General features: G+C 32.6%; 2 protein-coding genes across 2 annotated transcripts; one reads left to right on the top strand and one right to left on the bottom strand.

Moving 5' to 3' along the window:
- Positions 1-641: 641 nt before the first annotated feature.
- LOC143079552 (uncharacterized) lies at positions 642-11,879 on the bottom strand. Its single transcript, XM_076254960.1, has 5 exons — positions 11,725-11,879; positions 6,133-6,244; positions 4,849-5,057; positions 3,839-3,957; positions 642-827 (listed from the first exon to the last, which is right to left on the bottom strand). The coding sequence occupies exons 1-5, from the start codon at positions 11,792-11,794 to the stop codon at positions 741-743; spliced, it is 597 nt and encodes a 198-aa protein (XP_076111075.1). The 5' UTR covers positions 11,795-11,879; the 3' UTR covers positions 642-740.
- Positions 11,880-15,455: 3,576 nt separating this feature from the next.
- On the top strand, positions 15,456-22,151 carry LOC143079551 (sodium-dependent phosphate transport protein 2B-like). Its single transcript, XM_076254958.1, has 9 exons — positions 15,456-15,571; positions 16,068-16,188; positions 16,449-16,576; positions 16,841-16,984; positions 17,667-17,974; positions 18,617-18,746; positions 19,352-19,480; positions 20,380-20,604; positions 21,070-22,151. The coding sequence occupies exons 2-9, from the start codon at positions 16,181-16,183 to the stop codon at positions 21,741-21,743; spliced, it is 1,746 nt and encodes a 581-aa protein (XP_076111073.1). The 5' UTR covers positions 15,456-15,571; positions 16,068-16,180; the 3' UTR covers positions 21,744-22,151.
- The last annotated feature ends 2,485 nt before the right edge of the window (positions 22,152-24,636 follow it).

The following is a 24,636-nucleotide window of genomic DNA, read 5'->3' as shown; positions in this document are numbered from 1 at the left end:
TTAAGTTATAATTGTCATTTAATTCTTCCCAATACCACGAATTTAAACACAATACTAGGCGTCGCCCGTCTGTCCGTCCGTCCGTAATACATTGTTAGTTTTTTAATAAATATTAGTCCATTTGTCAGCAAGGTGATATTGTAGATGGGTATGTCTACCGTTAGTGCTGCCCAGTCTTTGGATTATTATATAAGAAAAAGCAGAGGCACATTTCGCTGTGATGTTTCTTTATGTTATGTTCTCAACATAACCAAGTCGATAATAAAATGCGGTTTCTGACAATTGAGTTATGCCGCTTTGTACAAATATTAAGAACTTTGTTCTTGGACGTTATTAATTCTTGGAGATTTGTTCAATGCAGAAAAATAAATTTGCTCGCATCATGTAGTAACAACTGAAATTCCATTCATATTGAAAATGGAATTTTTCGTTGCTTTACATTAATAAGTAAAAGACCTGTAAAGGGGTAAATCATATGAATGGCAGTAAAACAAAGTCCTATAGAAAAACAAAGGATATGGGGTAAAAATCAGCAAATGCACAACAAAATAACATACAAAAACCAAAGGAATAGCGATTGTATTGCTACTCTTCAAAGTCACAGTGAGACCTAAACACTGAGCACAAAAACTCTCACTTCACACTGCAATGTATGTTTTAATAACATTAATTATGACAAATCTTTGAAAGATAGCATCTGTCGATATAGAGTTTCAATCGATAGTTGACAATAACGTATTTTATTGGCGTCCGTATAAGCAATGCATGGTTGCTGTTTTATCAAATGCTGAATCGTCAGATTCTGTACCATCCATGTAAAACTGCACCTGAAAAGATATATAGATAGACACAATTTTCGAACTTGTGCTAAGTGTTCTTAAAGTGTTGGGGCTATATTGTAATCCCCCGGGTCGGGTCCATCCGTTCGTAAGTCAATTTAACACCATGATGCGTGCAACTTATTTTTGACAATTCACTTTTAACACACGATATTTGTCAGATAAGTGTATACGTGTGATGGATGAACGAATAAAGAAAGAAACCAAGAAAGAAACTAACGAACGAACGAACGAACGAACGAATGTTCTAGCAAACGAAAGAACGATGGACTTACTACGGACGGACCGACAGATCTACAGAAGACAACGACGATGATGATGATGGCTATATAACGATCAAAGGCAAATTAAATGCATTTTCAAGGAAAAATAAGTTATTGTGAACCCTCCATTGAACAATACAGACAAACTGATCTGAATGTTTAACTTGCTTATACACAAGGTAGCCGTCCAAAAGAAGACACGTTACCATACCCGGGCGTTATATTTTAACTCCGAGCCGACCAGTCTTTGCTCTTACTCTTTAAGGCAGCATGCTTAGCGGAGAGGCAGTAAAAAAATAATTTTGTATGACCTTGCCGAGGATCGAACCCATTACTTCCTACTTCCGGGGCGAGAACACTAAGTCTACCATGTATCACCGAAACGGTATGCCACACAATGTTTATCAATCACTTAACTAATTCATGACCTAAAGATTTGAATCAATACAAATCTAACTGAATGACTGAACAAGGACATGGGAAATTTTGCATCTTATTTCAAATGTAAAATATTGATCAAATTAATAAATGATGTATTATAAAGCATTTCAAAGCATATTTTGCACTCAGCATATATGTAATTTGCAATGTTTTCCAACCCATTTAATTAGAGGCAAAACAGATAAATATACAAAACTTTAAATATGAAAGAAAAAAATATAAATTAGTATAGTTTTTCTTAGGTATTTGAATTTACAACATTAAAACTAAAATTTGGGAGTTTTATCATCGTTAATTGAAAGCATACTAGCGGCTTCTAGTTATTTAAAAAAAAAAGTTGTTACATTGTCGCCACTCCCATCCCTCATTCTCAATTATGTTCTACTCTCTTTCCAATTATAACAAACATTGTACCTCGTATTTCCAATTATTCATAAACCTGTAATACATAGCCAATAACTGATTAGTGTCTTTAAATGACAGTTGTATTTGTACGAGGCTAAGAAACAGGTGTAATGCGAGCTTTAGAGAGCTATTACTCCTGTTTCGTGCCGAGTACAAATACAGCCAGTAAACAGTTATTGTTTTTATCCTGCAATTAATTCTGTATATTGTTTGTGTTTTGAAAGACACAAAAACTCACATTTCTTTGCATTTATTTTCGATTTGAAATCCCTTGAGGACCGCGTAGTAATATAATAATCACACATTCAGGTGAAGACGGGTTCGCAAAAAAAAAAGAATCTAGAATGGTCGCTCAAGGTGAATTATTATCTATTGTAACATAACAACTAATTTCAACAGTAAAAACAAATAACAAAACATTGTCCAATTTGAAACAGAAGTGTACGAGCTGCCCTACGCTTCAGACTTGACATTAACTAACATGCCAAGAAATTGCCTCCGTTGAAATTCTGCAAACATCCCATAGAGCAAATTACATGGATGATTAATATTGACCATTCGGTATATGGCCGTGTTCTAAGCGACACGTACATTAAGGTCATAATTAAATTAATTTCTTGAATGAAATCAAATCTTTAGCTACTAATGACTGCCGTAGGAGGTCGACCGGAATTTTTAGCGAGGATTTCTTGGCATGGAGTAACAGATAGAAAACCCAGGATTATAATTCATAGAACAGAAAAGGGGCAGTGGCAAAGATTTCATGTATATTTTGAACACAGAGAGAATTTACGCTTTAAAAAAAAACCTTTCTTTTTCTTATTTGTGCCTTCGGACTTTATGAATTGTATTGTAGTTTCACTTTCCATATTCGGTATTTATTCAAATGTAAGCTCCACGTGGTAAAAATCACGTGATGCAGGAATATAGTATCTTGGAGTTGGGATATTTCTTTCTTTTCGGGCGGGGACTCCAAGCAAACAACATGCATGTGTATAACGGCACTGTAGATTTTCGTATAAAATAAAGAAAGTTGCCGGTCCGGTAAATGAATAAATTGGTTAGAAAGCAAAGTTTTAATTTAAATTAGATTCCTAAGCTTAATTCGAGGGTTGAAAATAGAGAGCATAAAATAAAAGGGGGCGGGGAGGTGTCCACAGGGAATATTTGTATCTTATGAACTCTACATGTATATTTGAAAGGTTTATTTTTTTTATTTAATTAAAAAGAGAAAAACAAAATTAATGTAAGACAAATTGTGAATGGTCTTTCTTCCTTTCTCCCATGCCAAGAAATTGCCTCCGTTGAAATTCTGCAAACACTCCATAGAGCAAATTACATGGATGATTAATATTGACCATTCGGTATATGGCCGTGTTCTAAGCGACACCTACATGAAGGTCATAAATTAATTTCTTGAATGAAATCAAATCTTTAGCTGCTAATGACTGCCGTAGGAGGTCGACCGGAATTTTTAGCGAGGATTTCTTGGCATGACATGCATGCTGAAATAGACATGTTTGATTTTGTTACACAATCATACACATTCAAGTTTTGAAATCGATAATTGTCATCGTAGAATAGACTGCTGTTCATGAGTGCATGTTATCAAACAAAATTGGTGTAATTATTATTGCTCTAAATGTTTGAAAACAAACAGATCGTATATATAAGTAATCGTTAATTCTCATAAGGTCAAACAATACTTCATTGGAATGCGACTGCAATACACATTCTGAGGTCACGCAGGTTCATACAATACTCAGTCCGGCAGTGGACGGAGCTTTAAAGCGATATCTTTATAATATACAGATACAGCATAGCGATATCTGTAGGGCTGAATCTGTATAGTAGGACACCCAATTGCAGAATAAATATGTATATACTGACCATTTCAGAATTCAAAAATGAATGCAGTTTCACAAATTTGTCATTTTCTTTACTTGCTTCTAAACATAATGTTTCTAGATGACGATTTGGATTCTCAGTCAGATCGTCAAGCAGTAGTCCTGAAAAAATATATTCCATTAACACATATATTTAGACTCACTTCTCGAGAGTCAATTATAACAATTTAATTAACTAACCAATACATGTATATCTAATTATTTTTAAAGTACTAGAAGTAAGCTATTTTGTGAAACGGTGTCTTTTTTTCTTAAATACTCGAACACGCATTTTTTAAATTTCTGCAGACCTTAGTTCACAACATTTGCCATTCTGTACATATAATCATTACGATTATTCATAATAGTGCTTAGAAAAATATTTGGAGATGGTAATGGCTTCAAACCTTGTGTTATTGAAGTAAGGTTGTTTTTATTGACTGATGTTATTTTCGTAAGTCATGGTCTACTCGAGTTCTATGCACGTGTTGTTACTACTTTTCATAAAAAAAAATGGAAAACAACACGTTTAATAATTTCTTGCGTCCGAAGCGCTTTTCTGGATTTACCTTCATCAGGAACGCTCAAAGCCAAACATTTTAAAATCCGAAGACAGATAAGTATCGAAAATCGTTGAAGAGCTATATGTCAAAAATACCTAAAATAAATAGCAATATTCATCTAAGGCCAACTTTGCCTGAGGGAGTTGAAACCTTAGTTTCATAATAATTTCAAAATTTATTAACGGACAATTTTAGTAAAGTTTGTTAAATGTGTCCCATTGCTGTATTCCTTACAGGTAGATGATGGATAGATGTGTGGATGGCCAGCTGTGGAACGTCCAGTGGTAAACTATATGCATATGGATGACGAAAACGAGATGTGATATGAATATAAATCATGTTTTGTACTAGACAGACACGCTGAGTAGAAAGATATACCTGAGAATACATACTAGATATGATCCTGATAAAAGTTGCATCAACTTTGCTTTTCTATAAAAAATACATTTACCTTGCAAACGCGACATCAGATCATTATCTGGAGAATTTGAATCATGCTTTTCCTGGGGTTTTCTAACCATTTTCTTTATAATCTCATCTGTGATATTGAAGCAATTCTTCTTTGAGGCTGCCAGCAAGTAGTTTACATATTCAATTGGCACATCCTGAATTTGACTGGACGACCATTCAGAATAGAAAAGGATGGCTTCTTTGTCCGCACTATATGGTAAAACACATAATATGTTTTATATCAATTCAAATTAGCGTATTTCAGCAAGAAACTTAAAGCGAAAATCAAATTGTGTTCCTCTTGCTATGTTGATGTTACAAAATGTTCCTCCATGCTTGGATTGCATAAACTTGCGGTTGGGTGTGAGCTTTTGGGTTTTTTTTTTTTTTTTGTCTTGACTTTTAGATAAGTACGTTAAATGAACTTTCTTTTGTTTTCTAATTTATCAAGTATGGGAGATTATGATGTAATTTCTGCTTTGTGCATTTTGAACTAAGTTACTCCATAGAAATTAACTGAAACAAATGAAGCTTTTAATAATCGTTTTACACAGAAGTTTAAAGTATTTTAATTCTAATGAACATATACTTTAACTTCACTTGTGCTACGGCTAGGTGTAGTTTTTTCTATCAACCTCGTACAATTCATTTTATTTCTGTGAAATAAATAAAATAATTTAAAAAAAAACGTCTGGTAATTTTACTTGTAAGCACATATTTGATAGACTACAACCAATATATGAGAGTAAAACTATCAATATTGCGGGATTGTATTTGCTGACGAGATATTTGTGTAACTGACAAGGAACACAGATGTTGATCCAGGATTTTAAAAAGTAGCGGGCCATCAAACTTGAAAAAAATTGAAGGTAAGCGTTAAAAAGTCCGAATTAACTATAAATGATTCTCTAAAAAGGGGGAGGGTGAGCACCCACTTAATCCGACCCTGGAACAGATTGATAGTAAGAAGACTTTATGTATATACCAAGTTCCTTGACTTGTCGTATAGTTCATTTTGATGTGGCTCTATTTGTGACTTTAATGTTGCAGTTAGCAGAACAGTAGTATCAAAACAATAAGATAAGGACTCCTTCCTTATTTATGAAACATATTTTCAAGCTTTCATTAATCATCAATCTTGACATGATACTATACAATACAAGAAGACCTCTTAAAGAAAAGGGTATAAAACACGAGATTTAGGAAATTTATTTGATATGGAACTACTTTCTCGTTATGTAGGAGGGAACGTGGTTATGCTTATACGGTCTATAAATTCAAAAACCTCTGAAGCTGTGAAAATTGTCCTGGTTCTTTATCATAGGTGATATCTGCTCTAGATCTGTTGGAAGTTGGTAGTGGCGACAGATTAGATGCATCTTTCTGTGGTTCAAATACTAAAAAAGAAACGATTATTCATGTAATTTAAATGCTGATTTACTGATGTGGTTAAAATGTATTTTATTTGTTAAATCATGATAGTTTTCTTAATTATTTTTTTCACGTTTATATTTCTTTGCTTGTTTTGTTATTCAAAGCTTTAGATAACTTTTTAAGTTAACACTACCAGAACTCAGTCATAAGATTTCAATCTGAACTATTTACATAGTGACATATAGTATCTATAAATAATTCGAATACAAGCTTTTATACTAAGCATGAGTGCTGCATGGTGCACCTGGAAACTAAATTTAAATAACTTTCCGCAAAATATTTTTTCGTAAACAAAAAACAAAATACTTGATAACGTCAGAATTCCACAGTATAATGTCGATTAATTCCACAGTATAAATCGATTAATACGTGCAAATAGGTAGATTAATTCTATCAAAATAAATTTATCCAAATCTTTGAATTACATAACAAGCAAATATATATACACGTTGATCTTGATTTAACAGACAAATAAGTTAAATTACGCAGTTTTAATGGGGTACTTGTTTATCACATTCAAGATAACTTGGTAATCATGTATACATGTACCTTCCCGGACATTTCTTTTGAAACTGTACTCGATTTGTTTTGTTTTTACACTTTATGACTCAATTGAAAACAAAGAAGCAAATATATATTTTAAGAGAGGCAAAAGTAATAAAGAAGTATTCAAACTCATACGTCGACAATAAACTGCCAGACTCATTACAAAAAAAGACCAAAAGTCAAATAACAGTACACAAAACATAACAGTAAAAACAACACAAACCCCAGCAGAAACTGGAGGAGGGGGTCTCATGTACTAGATCCTAGATTCAAGATAAATAGCTATAAAGGGGTTAAATTGGAGGTCACAAGAATACGGATTCAATGAGTTCGAAGTATTCATTTGCAAGTGAATAATTTATCATCGATGTTTTTTTACTTATTTTGACAAATTTGAATCATACTGGCTTTTAAAAGCGAATTCCTATTTCACTTCTTCATTTTCATTTATAATTGAACAAAAAAAAAATCATATTCTATATCTCGTAGCTATAGTGCCCGTTTAACCCAATACATTTCTACAGAAGGTAACACTTTAAATTTTGTATATTATTCAGTCTCTCTTAATATTTAAGTAGGTTTCAACTGTTCAGTTCAGTTCATTTTAAATTTGTGTATGATCCTATCTTAATAGTCGATCAACATACTAGGTATTGTGTTAAAACAAATGTACGAAATAAAAAAAAAAAAACTCACCAATTTAAATGAGAGATGCCAATTCAAAATTAATTTTCTATTAATGGTTATCAAACTTAAAATTTTAAACTGCTATTTTCTGCTGTTGTTTGTGCTGTTGTTTGTGCTGCTGTTAGAGGAAGAAACCTCCGATCATCACCAGGAAAACTGGCAATCTTAGTCAATAAGTATTAAAATCGAATCCACCTACACGTGTTGGAACTCACAACCTCAGTTTGCACTATACAGTTAAAAGGTCGTCTTTTAGTCTTTAACAATGAGCAAAACCCATATGGTACAAAAGGCTGTAATAGGCGCACAGATTTATTTGCAGTTTGAAAACTTTTTTTTTATAAGTTTTTATTAAGTATTTGCAAAGATAATCACTTCTCGGGGAATTTTAACACTTTTAGTAAGGATGATCAGGTTCATCAGAAGGAATTGAAAAAACACAAAACATATTCTAAGTACGTAATGTATATATACAAGTTTTAAAATATGGCACGAACTAGATAGTGTAATTTTCAAATTTATTTTATGTCTAAGAAATAGTTAATTGAATTTTGAGATTCACTTTTTTTCGTCGACACAGAGGGTGCTAAGATAAAGTACGTTTTGAAAACTGTTCAAGACATCCACTCATTTAAGTTACTATAGGCAATTGTATGGATTAAAATAAAAAATAGAAGGATATATATCTGCTGGACAACAATGATGTGACTTAAACTGTGGACATGTATAAGATTGAACCGTATGAAATGAAATACATGTGTTTTGTTGCTTTTACTCTCATCTGCTGACTAGGGAAAAAATCAAAAAACAGGAAAGTTTCACATATATTGTATTTATCCAGACGTACCTCCCGTGTCACCTTTCTATGTGCTCATGTTTTTCTTTACTCAGAGTAAATTTTGGTGTGTAAAAACGACCAAATTTGTCATTTCCTTGCGATGAATCGTACAAGTCCGACTCCTAGTACAAAGCAAGGTTGATTTATATCTCATTCGTTTGTAATCGTCTTGAGTATGCGTGTAATATTACCCACTGGATGTTAAACAACCACCACACAATCAATAATAAATTTCAACTTGTGATTTTGGAAAGGGTTACACGCCATTATTCCGACAGCCCATTACTCCGACATCCCACTATTCCGACAACCCACTATTCCGACAACCCATTACTCCGACAGCCCATTGCTCCGACAGCCCAATACTCCGACAACCCATAAGTCCGACACTTATAAAGTCAAGTGTCAGGGTATCAGGGTAAAATTAATTTTGTCTGACTGTATTATTACGTTTTATGAAAGCTAATTTGGGTCATTCTATGCTCTAAAAAAATGTTAGTTAGCCACGAGCTACTTATTCGTGGCCATGACTTACTTTTCCGTGGCCACGAGCTACTTATTCGTGGCTCCATGAAACCAAATTTAGTTATTTGTAAAGAGATGTATATATGCAAGCATTGGCAGTAAGGGCATGTTGTGTGTGTGTGTGGGGGGGGGGGGGGGTGGTTCAGATCATCGATTCTATAATTCTATATCTTTTATTTTTTACCATTTCAATCTATTCTTTATCCTTTGATCTCTATTATATTTGTCTTAAACATGCGTGAAATATTTGCCACTGGTCATTAGGCAACCAAAAAACCATCAGCGTATTCTTAATATTTCATCTTTTCTTTTTTATGTTATCTTTAGGTTTGGTCCCACTCCTCGGTAAATCGTGGCCACAGATAATTAAGTCGTGGCCACGGATAGGTAAATCGTGGCCACGAATAAGAAACTCGTGACCACGACTTAGTAATTCGTGGCCACAAATTGGTAAATCGTGGTCATGAATAAGTAATTCGTGGTCGCGAATTAGAAGCTCGTGGCCACGAATTAGTAGCTCGTGGCCACGAATTAGTAGCTCGTGAATTAGTAGTTCGTGGCCACGAATTAGTAAATCATGGCCACGAATAAGTATTTCCTGGCCACGACTCATATTTTTATTCTAGAGCATAGAATGACCCAAATAAGCATCCATATTATCGTTTAGGTAATAACATATTTTTAGAAATAACTCCGTATATATTACATAAGGATAAGGTGGTTCGAATACTTTCTATATACTCAATTTGAAATCTGTATATAGAATAGAACAGAAAAAAATATTTCACTTTCCAAATTACAGGGTCTATAAAGAGCATATAAATCAAAAACAACCAGTGATGGTACGAGCTATTGATGATACCCCCGCCCAAATATTTCGGTAAACAGGAAGTTGTTGAGTTATGAATCTGAAAACTCATCATACGATATAGCTGACTTCAATAAACCCTGAAAACAAATTTTAGAAATACTTGTAATGTAGTTCATGAAAAAGATGCAACGAAAATATTCGTGCGACGGACGGACGAACTGACGGATGGACGAACGGACGGACAGGCTGACGGATGGACGGACGGACAGAGGTAAAACAGTATACCCACTCCCATTTCGAAGCGGACATTAAGACATTACAATACTGATATGATATAATTATCTTTATAACACCATAAGCCTCAGTCACATTGGAGCCAAAACAAAATAGAAAAAAAACTAATACATTGATATCAAATAACTCAGTATCAAGACATTTACTACATAATTCAAAAGAACTAACAATAATAATCATCATTCTTTTCCCCATGATAGTAAAGTTTTCTTGTGTTAACATCGAAGATTTATCATGTTTATCTCACTTTTTAAATTTCTGATAAGTGCTAGAAATATGCTGAAAGAGTTCATCCCTCAAATTATTATGAAGTGAGCATTCGATTGAAAAATGGCGCTTATCCTCAACTTTATCAGCTGTACAATACGATTTTTTGAGTATCTTGCATTTTCAATTCCTAATGTAATGGGTGAGCACCGATTCTTAATTGACATATGGACTACTGTTCCTTTCTTAAAATCAATAATATCTAAATATTTTTCTTCTTGAAAACAATCTTTAAATGAAAATTAGTGTCAAGCTAAAATTTGTCACAAAACACATGCTGTACTAAGTTTTTACAATTAGACAACTTGACAAAGACACAAGCGGGACAAGAATGTCACACATTGTCTTAGATTTTTTACTAGTTCAGTTGTGATTGGTTTTTATACTGCACTCGTTCTATTTGAGAAGTCAAAATGCGTTGATTGTATGTGTCATATACAGTCACTGACCCGATATCACTTTTCCTCATGAATATGAAATTTTCATGTCCGTCATATTTGTTTTTCGTAATCAGATTTGTTGTAAATCATCAGTCCTGCACCTCCCCCAACCATTATAAAAGAGGCATATTTTTCTAGATTTTAAAATATTAAATCGGTATCCCTACAAATACATTGAGTGTCATCTCTCAGACTAAGTGCTCCGTATTTCGTGGATTCACATTCCCGAACATGATACCGTATTCATAATTGGAATTGCTCATCTTTTCTGAGCACATATTTCGTCCTATTTGTCATCTTATTTTAAGGACCTGTGTATGTATATGTCTCTTTGTTTTTCTCATTTTGACTGACGCTAAATTAGTCCCTTATTTCTGCGACAAAATTAAGTTTAATAAAACTCAGATGAGTGATACAATGGGTAGAAAGTGTTGCTACAAAAGAGGGCGGGTAGTGTTATCCAACTCTAATAATTTTTATGTATTTAATAGTGGTGAAACCTCATTCCCCTGATACGAGAAAGGGGGAAACCGAAGATCTAATGAAAGAAGGTAGATCAAGACACAAAGAAAAACAGCGAACTAGAACAGCACAGACTGACAGTGGACACACAAACGACGAAATATATGGACAAATAAAATACCCAGACACGTAAAACGAAATAGGGAAGAGGGTAAGGACAGCGCAGTTGCAATAAGCATGTTTATCAACTCCAATATACTGAGACAAATATCCCGCATGGAAAGAATAATTGGAATCAAAACGGAAAACCACAAATATTATAGAGAACGGAGAATATTTACCCAAACACATATGACAAATGCATTGTCGGAATAATGAGCTGTCGGAGTAATGGGCTGTCGGATAGTGGGCTGTCGGAGTAATGGGTTGTCGGAATAGTGGGCTGTCGGAATAATGGTTGTCGGACTAATGGGCCATGATGTCACCCTCGTGTTTGACCTTTTATGATAAATATATAAAAATAATGCATTGTTAAGAACAAAGAGAAAACATTATTTACATAATCTTACAAACCTCTTTCATTATCAAGATGAAGCTTAAATGGATTTTTCAAAAATCTTTCATAACGTTCGTATACTTCCATTTTGTCTCTTTTCAGTCTGAATCAAAAATGGAAAGGAATGACGATTTATAGACTGAGAACTATTCAGTGAACTTTTAATTACAAATCTGTTTGTATCAGACTGAACACTTTTTAATATAAAAAAAAATACACTGCACAATATATAGTTATACATATTCATTTTTGCAAAATACATTTTTTATAAAAAGAAATAAAAAATATTTGAGATATGAATTTATATTTTAAAATTAAAAAATAAATAAATGTGTAGTTCAATTTTTCACTTGCGTGGATAATTTAATTTGTTAGGAATATAAAGTTCAACCTTTCTATCTTTTTCGAAAGGAAAAGTATATCCAGATATACCGAGTGGTAAATTGAATTATAGTGTATATTTTTCCATATTCCATTTATTTGTTATTCCTCAATACAAATGTATATGTTCCGCATTTAAAGTTGTTTGAGTACATGTAACAGAAAATGAAATGGTCATAGTTCAAACTTGTTATTGTATCCTGTTAAATAAATTTGTCAACATCTAATAAATTTCAAACCATATTTTGCTATTTAAAGAAAATAATTAATTTATTCTTAATTTTGATGCATAAAAATATCTCTGTATCATTACTACTGCAAATACGTTTTATAAAAATACAGATTATTTGATATTTTTCTGTCGAAATATGTCTTATACAGAACTAAAATATTACACAAACTACGCATTTTAAATTGTCTGTAAGTTTTAAAAAAAAATGTAGATCCGGTCCCTCTCTGCACATACTTCACCCATTGGTGATCACGCTGACACTTATGATAGTAGGACTACATATTCCTACGCAACACTCGCATTCACTTGTGATATTTTCAGAAGTTCAAAAAGATGTCAGGACATTTTGACATATTGACCTTACGTTTGAGTCGTTGGAATGAAAATCAAACAAACAAAAAAAAAAAAACAGCGTTTGTCACGTGTTAGATGTGTCAATAACCTCAGCGTTGGGAAATATAAAAAAAAAAATTTTAATCATAGTTTCTTGTGTATATTTGGCAGCCTAGTATGACCAACATTATCACTGAACTAGTATACATTTTTGTTTAGGATCCAGCTGAGAGACACCTCTGGGTGCGGGAGTTTCTCGCTCCATTGAAGACCAATTGGTGGCCTTTGGCTGTGGTCTGCTCTTTTGTCGGGTTGTTGTCTTCGACGCATTCCCCATTTCCATTCTCAATTTTACTATTGCACATAGTTTTACACACCTTTACCCATTTATAGAACGGAGTGTCTATTCGTCCGGCTAGCCGGATGAATAGTTAAAAATCTCTATTTGTCCGGCTTTCCGGATGCGCAAATCTTTAATACCAATAAAAGTTTCATGTGGCGCTGAAAGTGTCCCGGATGAGGTGTCGGATAACAAACGCGCGTATGCAATGGAAGTTTTGAGAATTGGAGATCGTGATTTATATTTAAAGATGTCATAAAGAAAATAGAGAGAATGTGATTGTTTTATTCATTAGTGACCCCAGAACAATAGCGTATATAGTGTACATGTAAACAAAGAGGAATAAAGCCTGACATGAAACTGAAATTGCTGATTTACCTCATGGAGGCAAAACGCATTCGGATAATGACTAAATCAAATAACTAGGGCGAATTATTTCTAAGTTCTACTACAACGATTATCTTTGAACATGCACTGATTTACCTGGACTTGGCCTGAATAGGATACTAGTATCAGGGTTGGGTTAACCCCCTTTTTTATTCTATTTAACTCAATAAACATTTTTTTACTATATTTTTCTATCGCAAACTCAATCTTACTTTTTGTGAAGGTTACACGTGCCTAAACCGTTCTCTCTTATTTCCTATGAGTTGAAACCCCCCCCCCCCCCCCCCCGAAAATTTCATTCGACCTGATTTGAACCAAACTCAGTCAAGAAAACAATAAATTCATAATCTCCTTTCGGAATCATAGATATTCATTGAAGCCAATAATTTACCTTACATGAAATTCATAGGTAGAACAAATAAAAAGATGAGTCTTTTTTGCCCCTCCCCCAAACTCCTTTAGAATAAACACATCTGGATAAAATATATACTTTGTAGTATATTCATTTTGAATTTTGATTTGTTTTAGTGAATGAATGGAAATTATTTGTACAATTTTTTGCCAAGACTATAAGTGACTAATTCAAAAGTGTATTTGCTGCATAGACGTTGATATACGATTTAGACAATATTTCTCATAACTATACTCAGCGTGTATTTCCTTAAATCACGATGTTATATTCACCATTATATTTTGGCCGGACAAATAGCAAAATACCGTAAAAATGCTATTTGTCCAGCTTGCCGGATGAATAGACATTTTTGACTCTTTGTCCAGCTAGCCGGACGAAAAGCCACTGCCTTTATAGAAACCATCGAAAGAAGAAAAATATGTTAGGTCCATATTACGCGAAAGTTTTATTTACACTGTGACTTAATTAACATTCTTAAACCATTCGTTCGAAATATAGCTACTTAAAATATTTACATTAAACAATGTAAACAATTGAATGTAGAAAGTAAACTTTTTATAGAATGCAAAACTAAAGTACATTCAACAAGAAAAAGAAATAGAATAAATTGGACTCATTAATCTTGCTTTCTTGACTAAAAGTTAACCGAAGAAATGTTTAGAAACAAAAAGAATAAAACACAGACTAGGAATTTTAGTTTCATTCGAATATCTAAAGAAAAAAAAGTCAGAATTATATTAAAATAATATTTAAAATAAAGTTACAGAACGCCTCTTCTGACATGTCTGATATAGAACTAATCAATATTTTCTAACTTGAATACATTAAACAAAGTAAAACAATGCGTATCACTCACACATTTTTGATAATATAAAGGAATTTCATGCGACTACAAGGTTTAGCTGGATATGAAATTAGGTCTAGTCAACCACTTTCTACATAAAGAAGGTCTGTACCATATGAGGAATATGACAGTTGTTTTTAATTCATTTGATGTGTTTGAGCGTTTGATTTTGCCGTTTGATAATGGACTTTCCGTTTTGAATTTTACTAAGAGTTCAGTAATTTTGTTATTTTACTTTTTACATTGTTTGTTCAATCCAGAAAATACTGATATTTATAATTTTGTAAATAAATATAACATTTTGAAATATTATTTCTTGATACAACATCAATTTGCTTTAGTCAAGAATTTTAGTATATTGAAGGACTTTTTGTCTTATTTTAAAAATATGCTTTAAATTGTAAAAACATTCGAATTAGCTCTCGCCGCGATATAGCCTTTTTGTGCTAATGCGGCGTAAAGCAACCAACAATCAATCAATCAATTGATACAACAAATTCTGATATAAAGTTATCAATCACGAGACGACGGTAAGTGAATTGGTGTGATTTTTTCCTTGGAGATAAAATTATTTAATCCTAATCACTCATTTTAAATTTATCTACCTCTATATGCACCCAAGAAAAAGTGCTAGTGTATAATATCAAAAATTAATATAGAAATATGGAATTGGATAACCAAAATATACATGTACTTTTATTAATTTAATGATGCCAAATTTGACATCGGATGCGATATATTTTTATTTCCTTACAGGTCGTCCTGAGATTTGAAAAATAGCACGTTTCCGAATCGGTCAGTGTTTACCTTGACCTTTAAGACGAAATGTTCTGAAAGTATATAAACAGTTAATTCAGTTATAAATATGCATTTCCAAAAAGGAAGTTTCTTGTTAAGCAAGAAGAACGACAATAATGGATTACGAAATAAAACAGGTAAATAGATTTTTTTTATTTTAATCTTTTGCTATGATCTAGAATTACATAAGACATATGCATATAATAAAAAAAAAAAAAGAAGGTACGGTATGCATCATGCCAATGAGACAACTCTCCACAAGAGAACAAATGACACAGCAATTAACAGCTAAAGGTGACCGTCAGTCTGTTTGCAAAAGAAATGAGAAAATAAGACGATAGTTAAATTATATATCAATAAAACAAACTTTTCATCGGACATATATTCATCCTTTCTAGATTATATTTAGGAAGAATTTAGTTATGTGCACGTGTATCATTATGATAGACGTATTATTCGTCTGTTCAAACATTGTCCTTATTTTTTTTATTGTCTACTCTTCACTGTTCATGCTTGTCTGTATTTGATTTTTTTTGGCCATGGAATTGTAAATTTACTTATTTTTTAAATCTTTGTATTAACACATATATATGACCATGAAAAGAAGTTTACGAGAAAAAAAATCAATTTAAGGTTCCAAAGGTAGTTGTAGAGGTAGATTCAAATGGGAACGTGTCAGATGAAACAAAGGAAGAACATATTGACCCTTGGGCTGTCAGTACTAAAGAAACCGATGATGGACCAGAATGGAAAGGTCAGTGCTTTATTTTCAGTCAGAATACCTCTTTAAATATTTAGTGTAATTTCTTGTTTAAACACATTGTACCTTTGAGAATTGAAGGGGTTATTATTATTGTTTGCTAACATAATCAACCAGTAAAGGAAAATAACAAGTTATCATGTGGTGCGTCCAAATCGCTTTTCATCAACAAATAAAGATCAGAAATGTTTATAAATATGTATGCTTATACTGTGCTAAGAGTTGAACTTTGACAATATTATTTATTGTTTTAGATATGACAGGCAAAGACAGGACAATTTCCTCATGACCGTCTTGATCAAAATTGCATTCATTTTTGGATTTTTATACCTATTTATTTGTGCACTTGGTTTCCTTGGAGATGCATTTCAGTTAGTTGGAGGTATGTCATGCATGTGCATGCATGCGTAGATTATTTTTTAATTTAGAATTTTAGTAAAATGCATTACTAGTTTATATTTATACTTAGTATATAGCTCTTATATCATTTATTGTTACACATCAATTTTCTGTACATTTTAATCATCACAACCAATTGTGATAAAGTATCTTCTATTTGAAAATGTATAATTTAATTGAGACCTTTTACAACATCATATAATAAACTGTTGAGTATATGATATATAAGATCTTTAATATATTGCAGGGAAAACAGCAGGAAAGGTTTTCAGAGAGAACAAAATTCTTACCAACCCAGTAGCTGGTTTGATGATGGGAGTTCTGGTTACTGTTTTGTTACAGAGTTCCTCAACTACAACGTCCATTATTATAACTATGGTAGGATCTGACAGTAAGTTTTGTTAAGGTTCTAAATAACACGATCATTACTTTTAAAATCATTCTGAATGTTCAAAGTCTCACAAAGTAAAATAACAAAAATATCGAACTTCGAGGAAAATTCTAAACCGAAAGTCCCAAATCAAATGGTAAAATCAAAGCTTAAACACATCAAACGAATGGATCATATCAACTGTCATATTCCTGACTTGGTTAAGGCATTCTCTTGTGTATACAATGGTGGATTGTACCTTGTTTTATAGCTAGCTGAGAAAAGAAAGAATGAAAGAACGTTTTCCTTGTGCAGGATAAAAACATTTTTGTTTGACTTGTTTGATGCAAGCCATTAAACGTTTGCGTTGAAATAGAATATGGTCGATATGGCCATTTCATGTAAAGTTACTGTTTATGAAATTTAAGAATTGCCTGAAATGATTTTCTTTTATTCCCGTAGACATATATAGTTGTATTAGGCACAACTTCTTTTTTGAATTGGATTCTTAACTGTTTCGGACGACATTAATAAATCTGATGTAGATAAAATGATTGTCATATGTACCACATTATAATACTAATATCTACAGTTAAAATATACATGAAAGTTCAAACATAGGAACTTTAAACTTAATCTGTTCAGGCTCTGTATAAAATGCTTGCCATGGCAATTCAGTAAGAATTCACGTATTGCATTTTAGTTATTCCAATTAAGACTGCAATTCCTATGGTAATGGGAGCCAATATTGGAACCTCAGTTACAAATACCATAGTTTCATTGACCCAGTCCGGAGATCGAGAGGAGTTCCGGAAGGCGTTTGGTGGCGCTACAGTACACGACATGTTTAATTGGTTGTCTGTAATAATCCTTCTACCAATAGAAATAGCGTTTCATTATTTATATCACCTGACAAGCACCATTGTTGGAAGTTTACATTTAACAGAATCTGGAAAGAAAAAAGACATGTTGAAAATTATAACAAGACCGTTTACAGAGGTCATTGTTAAGGTAATTATCATGATACAGATTGTCCTTAAAAAGCATCAAATATTTTCCACTGGAAATTCAGCAATCAACAATCAATAAATCATCATTTATATTAGAATTTGAATAAGAAAGAAATTATATTTACGTATTATATATCTAGGATTGATTTTGTTTGCTAATCTTCCAGTGGAAGTATTTCATGCGTTTCCAGGACTAAAACAATTGTGCAATGCCTGTAAAAGTTAGGTTCTCTGAAGTGGGATTCCCAGAAAATAGGGCTAGAAATTCAGACGGTAACTGTAAAAATAAGTATTTTGCATCAATTATCCGATCTTTTATTGTTCAACAATCGTTTACCGATGTTCAAATTCATCATTCAGTTAATAAGAAGGATAGAGTTTATAAACAAAATCTGGTGGAATCACATGAACCCAAATATAATATTATAAGTGCTTCGGCAGGTTCAGAGTCCCCTGTTATGCATTCAGACTATCAAATTGGTTGAACTGTCGCAAAATTTGTGTAGAGTTGATTTCAGTTCTTCTTCGTCAAACATCAATTGGAGAAGTTTTGTGTTAGGAGCATACCACTGCTGATGATTTCCGCCCCATGAACGTGCATGAGCGTAATGTATCGATTAAATAACAGGTTTTATTTTTCCAGGTAAACAAACATGTAATCACAGACATTGCATTGAATGAAAATGGTGCATCAGACCGTTCGGTGTTACATCGTTGGTGCAAACAGATTAAGCAGCCCTTCAATACCACGGTAGACCATCATAGTATTTACAGTAAGTGTATTATTCTGTTTCTTTCAGTAAGTGTTATAACTAAAAGCTAATTTAACCCTAAGATATCTTCTCAACTATAACCAAGAAATGTATGCACGGAGCTCACGCACATATAAAAATGGGCGTGTTGTCATTAAAAATAACAATCAGCCAGATAATTGATATTTATCAGTATTTCTTGAATATAATTTTATCATCGTTGTTATTTTTTGAGAAGAGTGAAAAGGTACAGATAGTTTCAATAAATATCTGTATTTGGCCCTCTAAGCTTCAGGTGATTACTTTGACAATTTTACAATTGCTACTTTAATGAGTGTCTGGATTGAGTTTATAGAAATGAAAATAATGTAATAAATATAATAAAAATAAAGACTGAAAAATGGCCAAATAAGAAGACAAATATTGAAGGATTCTTAAAAAAAAGTTGAAAAGAGAATAATTGGCAACCAAAATGAAAAATTTGATGATAATAGCATAAAAAGTAAGAAAAGTAAGAATACAGAAATGAGGACTCCATCCAGACACCATTAAGTTTTTAAAATATAATTGTCTTATTTGTTGCTGTATGTGTTTTTGTTTTATTAAGACTTTACAATTATTTTCAGATTCAACAATAGTTCGTCAGTTGAAAAGACAGGATATTAATTATACTTTAGAAGGCTTTAACACAAACAATTCTTTCATCGATTGGAAAAGTGACGAGACACTAATGAAGACAATCAACGTAGAAAGATGTAAGTTTCCACTTTAAAGAAATGTATGACACGTGTAATCTAGAGAAATTGACAACGTTGTCACAGATAAAATTGCGATAAACAGATTACCATTGGTCATCTCAACTCGATTGCTTTTCTAACTTTCGACGATCCGGCTCATGCGAGAAAATAAATCTTGTTGAAATGATCATTGATAATCTATAAGCACAAAAAAACAAGAAACCGGGAATGATCTGTGGAGTTCTGGCAGAGTAAAAAGATCCTGCTTTACATGTGGCACCCGTCGTGTTACTTATGTTAGAACAAACTGGGTGAATAGTATAAACTTGTTGGGTTATATTTATGGACGTAGCTACACTTGGAACATTTCCGGCATCATTTTACTCATTTTGCTCTAAATTGTTTGACTTAATATGAAAAATGAGATATGGTATGATTGCAAATGAGACATCTTATCACCCGAGTAAAACACAATACCGTATGGTTAGTTATAAAAGGCCCCGACATCAAAATGTGAAATAGTTCAAACGGGGAAGCTAACTGATTAAATCATAACATTCAATATATGCGAACTAGCCTGTTGTTATGGTCACAATATAAACTGTCAACTCATAGCATTGACAGTATTATAAAACATTGTCAAATAAAACATCTGAGGTACCATATTTTATACACAATTGTATGTACAATCTGGACGAAACACGTATCAGTTTTGAAAATGATCTCATTATCAATATTATGTTTCATTTTATGGCAAAGCAAAGTTTTTACATAACTGAGATGTACTAAACTACTGAGAATATTTAACATCTCCTTGAGTTAAGTTAAGTTTGTTTTCGGTTTTGTTTTTATCCATCTAGAATGACGGTTTTTGAAATAATTTCTATTGTTTATCAGAAATGCTATTATTTTTGTAGGTGACAATTTGTTTGCCAAAACAGACTTGTCTGATTCCACTATCGGAATACTTCTTTTGCTTATTTCCCTTGGATTAATCGTGGTATCTCTGATCCTTATGGTGAAACTGCTTAATTCACTCCTAAAGGGCTCAGTTGCTAAAATTGTCAAGAAGATCATCAACTCAGATTTCCCTGGAGCGTTTAAACATCTGACAGGATATGTTGCAATAATCGTTGGAACAGGTTTGTTATGATAATCCCTTTCTCTATTAGTATTTATATATTTATGTCTATTTTCTCCGCCATTAGAAGACACATATACAAACATTATATAACTGCACGCGTTTGTAAAAATGTTTTTTTTTTCTTATAACCATAGAAAATTTAAACTTGAGAATTTGCTTTAACCTGTACGATGTATCTAGTTTATTATTAAAGACCAAATATTTATATAAGCTTTTTGTCGTAGTTGTCAATAGTTTTTCTGGACGCAAACAAAAACCATAAAGAAAACATGATAAAACATAAACAAACATTCATGGGATCTGTAAAAAATGTGAACAAAACAGGGTGTCTACAATACTTCAACAAGATACACCGTGGACCTTTTCAAAATGTATCTGTTAATGCTTGGAATTATCAAATTTGGTCAGTTTTTTCATCATGTTATTTTTCACTCCAATTTAATCTTGATATTTCTTTTTTCAGGAATGACGATTCTTGTCCAGAGTAGTTCTGTATTCACGTCAACGTTAACTCCTTTAGTTGGAGTAGGAGTTGTTAGCCTTGACCGGATGTACCCTCTAACTCTTGGTTCAAACATTGGAACTTGTATTACTGGAATACTTGCTGCGCTTGCAAGTCCAGCAAAGGCTATACCCCACGCACTACAGATTGCACTGTGTCATTTATTTTTTAATCTCTCGGGAATACTTTTGTTTTATCCTATACCCATTACAAGAAAAGCGCCAATTAACCTTGCAAAAAAGCTTGGAAATATTACTTCAAAATATCGTTGGTTCTCTGTCGTATATTTAATTATGATGTTCTTTGCTCTTCCGGGCTTCATTTTTGGACTATCTCTCGCAGGAACGTTACCATTTGCTATTATTGGCTCAATAATGTTATTTCTTATACTTTGTATTTGTATAATTAACTGTTGCCAATCAAAATGCAACAATTGTTTGCCGTCAATTTTGAAAAAGTGGAACTTTTTGCCGTTGTGCTGCCATTCTTTCAAACCATTAGACAAAGTGATAAGAATAGTTTTTGGAGTATGTAGATGTTGTAAAAAAGAAACAGAAAATACAGTTTCTAAAAAAGAAGATGATCGAACCTTTTCTGATCACAGTTATGATAACACAGCATTTACAGTATTATAGAATAACGAGAACTAATATATACTATATGATGCTGTGAACTTAAATCTGTTTGAGAAATGGTTTACATGGCAGACGTGATGGAAATTCGTTGAACACCAACAGTCAGTCGTACAGTACGTTGTTCACTGGATTTCGTTACGTCAGCAATAAAATTCATGTACGCAGCTACAAATCTCAATATGAATTCTCGCTAGTTTTTAGAAGTATCACTGCGTAATGTTGAAGATGGCGTATACATTTTATTATGCCAGTATTTACAAGTAACATTCATATACCGTCATAAAGTTAAAAGCTATATTGACAGTGTCTTTATTCAGGCATATATATATGTAGGCACAATAAATGTAATGATACCCATGCACAATGAAATTGCTACATGAAATGTCATTAAAACATGTTGAACAACTATTGAGTATTACTTATAGTTAGAAAACACATAGTAAGCAACTTGTTGCAAGTAGAAATAAGACAAGCATTCATTAATGAGGTAGGTTCAAACAAGTTATCGTATAAAATTGAATTTACTATTTTGTAACGCTCATCGAAGACGTATTATGGATACCAATGTTAGTCGTCAGTTGTCAACACTTTGTACGATAACTCAAATTTGCTTTCAACTATCTTAATATAAATTTAATATTCTTGCAATTATTTCAAAACGCACTGAAAGGGGGTATGGTGTATTCTTGGTGCAGCTGGTATTTTTGCATATCAGCTATTCAGTCGAAGACACATGCAATATATAGACTATAACTGATAAATACAAAATGGAATCCAATAGTCAAAATTATTGTTTTAGTATTATACAACGGCGATTGTCGACAACAGAAGTGGACAATGGGCTTGATTTTATGGGATTTATTGATTATCGTTGATCATCTCAACGAGATTGATTTTCTCACTTGAGCCGACACGGGAAAATGCACAAAATAGCGACAATTCCTTTTACTGCACCTTGTTTTTTGTTGAGACAATAAGATTTTGAAAGAACGTTTTATTGTAAAACAAAAGGGGCGGAAAATACCCAATAACAATAACTGTACTAAATATATTGCATCGGATGCTTATTTTGACAAATAATGTCTTCAGTGATGCTCGAGGTCAAAGTCCAAACTTAAAAACACTTAAAGAGCTAAAAAAACAACACACACACACACACACAAAGAAGGGTTAAAGGAAAATAAATTCCAAAGAAACTGGAAACACAATAGTAAATAAAGGCATCAGTAGTATACCGCTGTTCGAAACTCATAAAAATTTAAAATGACGAAAAGACGAACAAGTCTATAAAACTACATTAAAAACTACAAATCACAGAACTCAGTTGGACAGAAGGATAAGCAGTTCCTGTAACATTTAAGATTAAATAATACGGTTCGTTTTACAGCTACCTTCAGGCTGCAAAATATATTTTTGTTCTTACAGAATAACATATCGGGAATTTAGAATAAGTTTTAGTTGTTCTAACTTTTTTTTTATTTCGTTGAACAATTCATTGCATTCCAAATCTTATAGAATTAAGATTTTGAAACATATTATAGCAAAACTGAAAAGCAACAGAATTTTAATTCACGCATCGAAAGGATCTCCCAGGGGTACAATATATAATGATATAAAACCACCGTACGGTTACATACAGTAGTTAACTTCTATATCGTTTGGTGGACAGTTGTTTCATTGCAGATTGTAAATTATACCACATTTTCTTATGTGTATGTAAGTATATTTGATTCACAGAAAAACTCGGGCAATCATACTACCAACTCATGATTTTTAACTGTTAAAAAAGGGCTGTATTGATTAGCTAAAAGAAGAGGCAGGTTAATAACTACGGTACCTATCATTTATTGCATACGACTTTAGTCATGCTTCTATGAAATTACAATCTTATGTATTAATTTAAGACTTTTAGTTCGATAACACCAACATTAAACAAAACTAAAAAAAATATATGTATTTTTTTTTAATGGCTAATCCTAGTTTATTATATGTATAGATGGACAATAATAGTTCCTAGAATTTATATTCCTCATTATAGGTTTTTTTTATTACTGTCATATGTTCGGTGGACTAAATAACATTTACGGATAAATTAAAAGCCTTTATGTCAGAAAATTATTGGAAAATTGACCAAAATGTTGGGTAAGGATAATTATAAGTAATCGGTTAACATGAAACGGATGAAAAAGGCGAACAATACCAAAGTGTTTAACACTAACCCGAAATGATTAGGTATTTCTATCTTAGGAATATATTACCTTAGATGTATATGCCAAAACATTCCGGAATATTTGGGCCTCAGCATCGTCTTTTACTTGGCATTTTAAAATTTTAAATTCTGTGTTGACATGCATTATCATTGATATGGTAATAATTATGAATTTTCATTGATATGGTTATAATTACTAATTAATTGTTTGAAAACCTTTTAACTTCTCGGAATTCTGAGGATTTATTTTCTAGTCAACGAATAGATTTACATTAGATGTATTTGGCAAAACCTTTCAAACTATTTGATCCTCTATGATCTTTAACTTCGAGATTTATTTGGACTTTCATCGTCACTAATGAGTCTTTTATAGAAGAAACGCACGTCTGTGATTTACATTTTTAACCTGGTATCTGTGATTTGTTTATTTAAAATAATACAATTTGTGAGCCTAAACATTTCCGAAGTTTAGATTTTAAAAATGCGTATTACCTGTTCTGTGACAACGAATCACTCCAAGATCCTCTTGTTTCAACATCTATCATCAGATTATTAAAAGGAACGAATATCTATCAGTTCAGCCTATTGCGCTTCTTTTTATGATAACACGTCCGATTAGAACTAGGACGCTTAAAAGGATGCCTCGTGTAGAGGGAGCGCAAAGTGCTCTGCACGTTATGAACT

Source organism: Mytilus galloprovincialis, chromosome 6 (assembly GCF_965363235.1).
Source record: "Mytilus galloprovincialis chromosome 6, xbMytGall1.hap1.1, whole genome shotgun sequence".
NCBI classification, from domain to species: domain Eukaryota; kingdom Metazoa; phylum Mollusca; class Bivalvia; order Mytilida; family Mytilidae; genus Mytilus; species Mytilus galloprovincialis.
This window is presented reverse-complemented; position numbering and strand designations above follow the sequence as displayed.

Bases quoted from the DNA above. Each gene is read 5' to 3' on its own strand.
- LOC143079551 (XM_076254958.1), top strand. The intron at 19,481-20,379 runs GTAAGTTTCCAC...TTATTTTTGTAG, and splicing joins GACAATCAACGTAGAAAGAT to GTGACAATTTGTTTGCCAAA. The intron at 20,605-21,069 runs GTTTGTTATGAT...TTCTTTTTTCAG, and splicing joins TGCAATAATCGTTGGAACAG to GAATGACGATTCTTGTCCAG.
- LOC143079552 (XM_076254960.1), bottom strand. From the start codon at position 11,794: ATGGAAGTATACGAACGTTATGAAAGATTTTTGAAAAATCCATTTAAG. The intron at 3,958-4,848 runs GTAAATGTATTT...ATATTTTTTCAG, and splicing joins TCTGATGTCGCGTTTGCAAG to GACTACTGCTTGACGATCTG. The intron at 828-3,838 runs GTCAGTATATAC...ATATCTTTTCAG, and splicing joins CATTTTTGAATTCTGAAATG to GTGCAGTTTTACATGGATGG.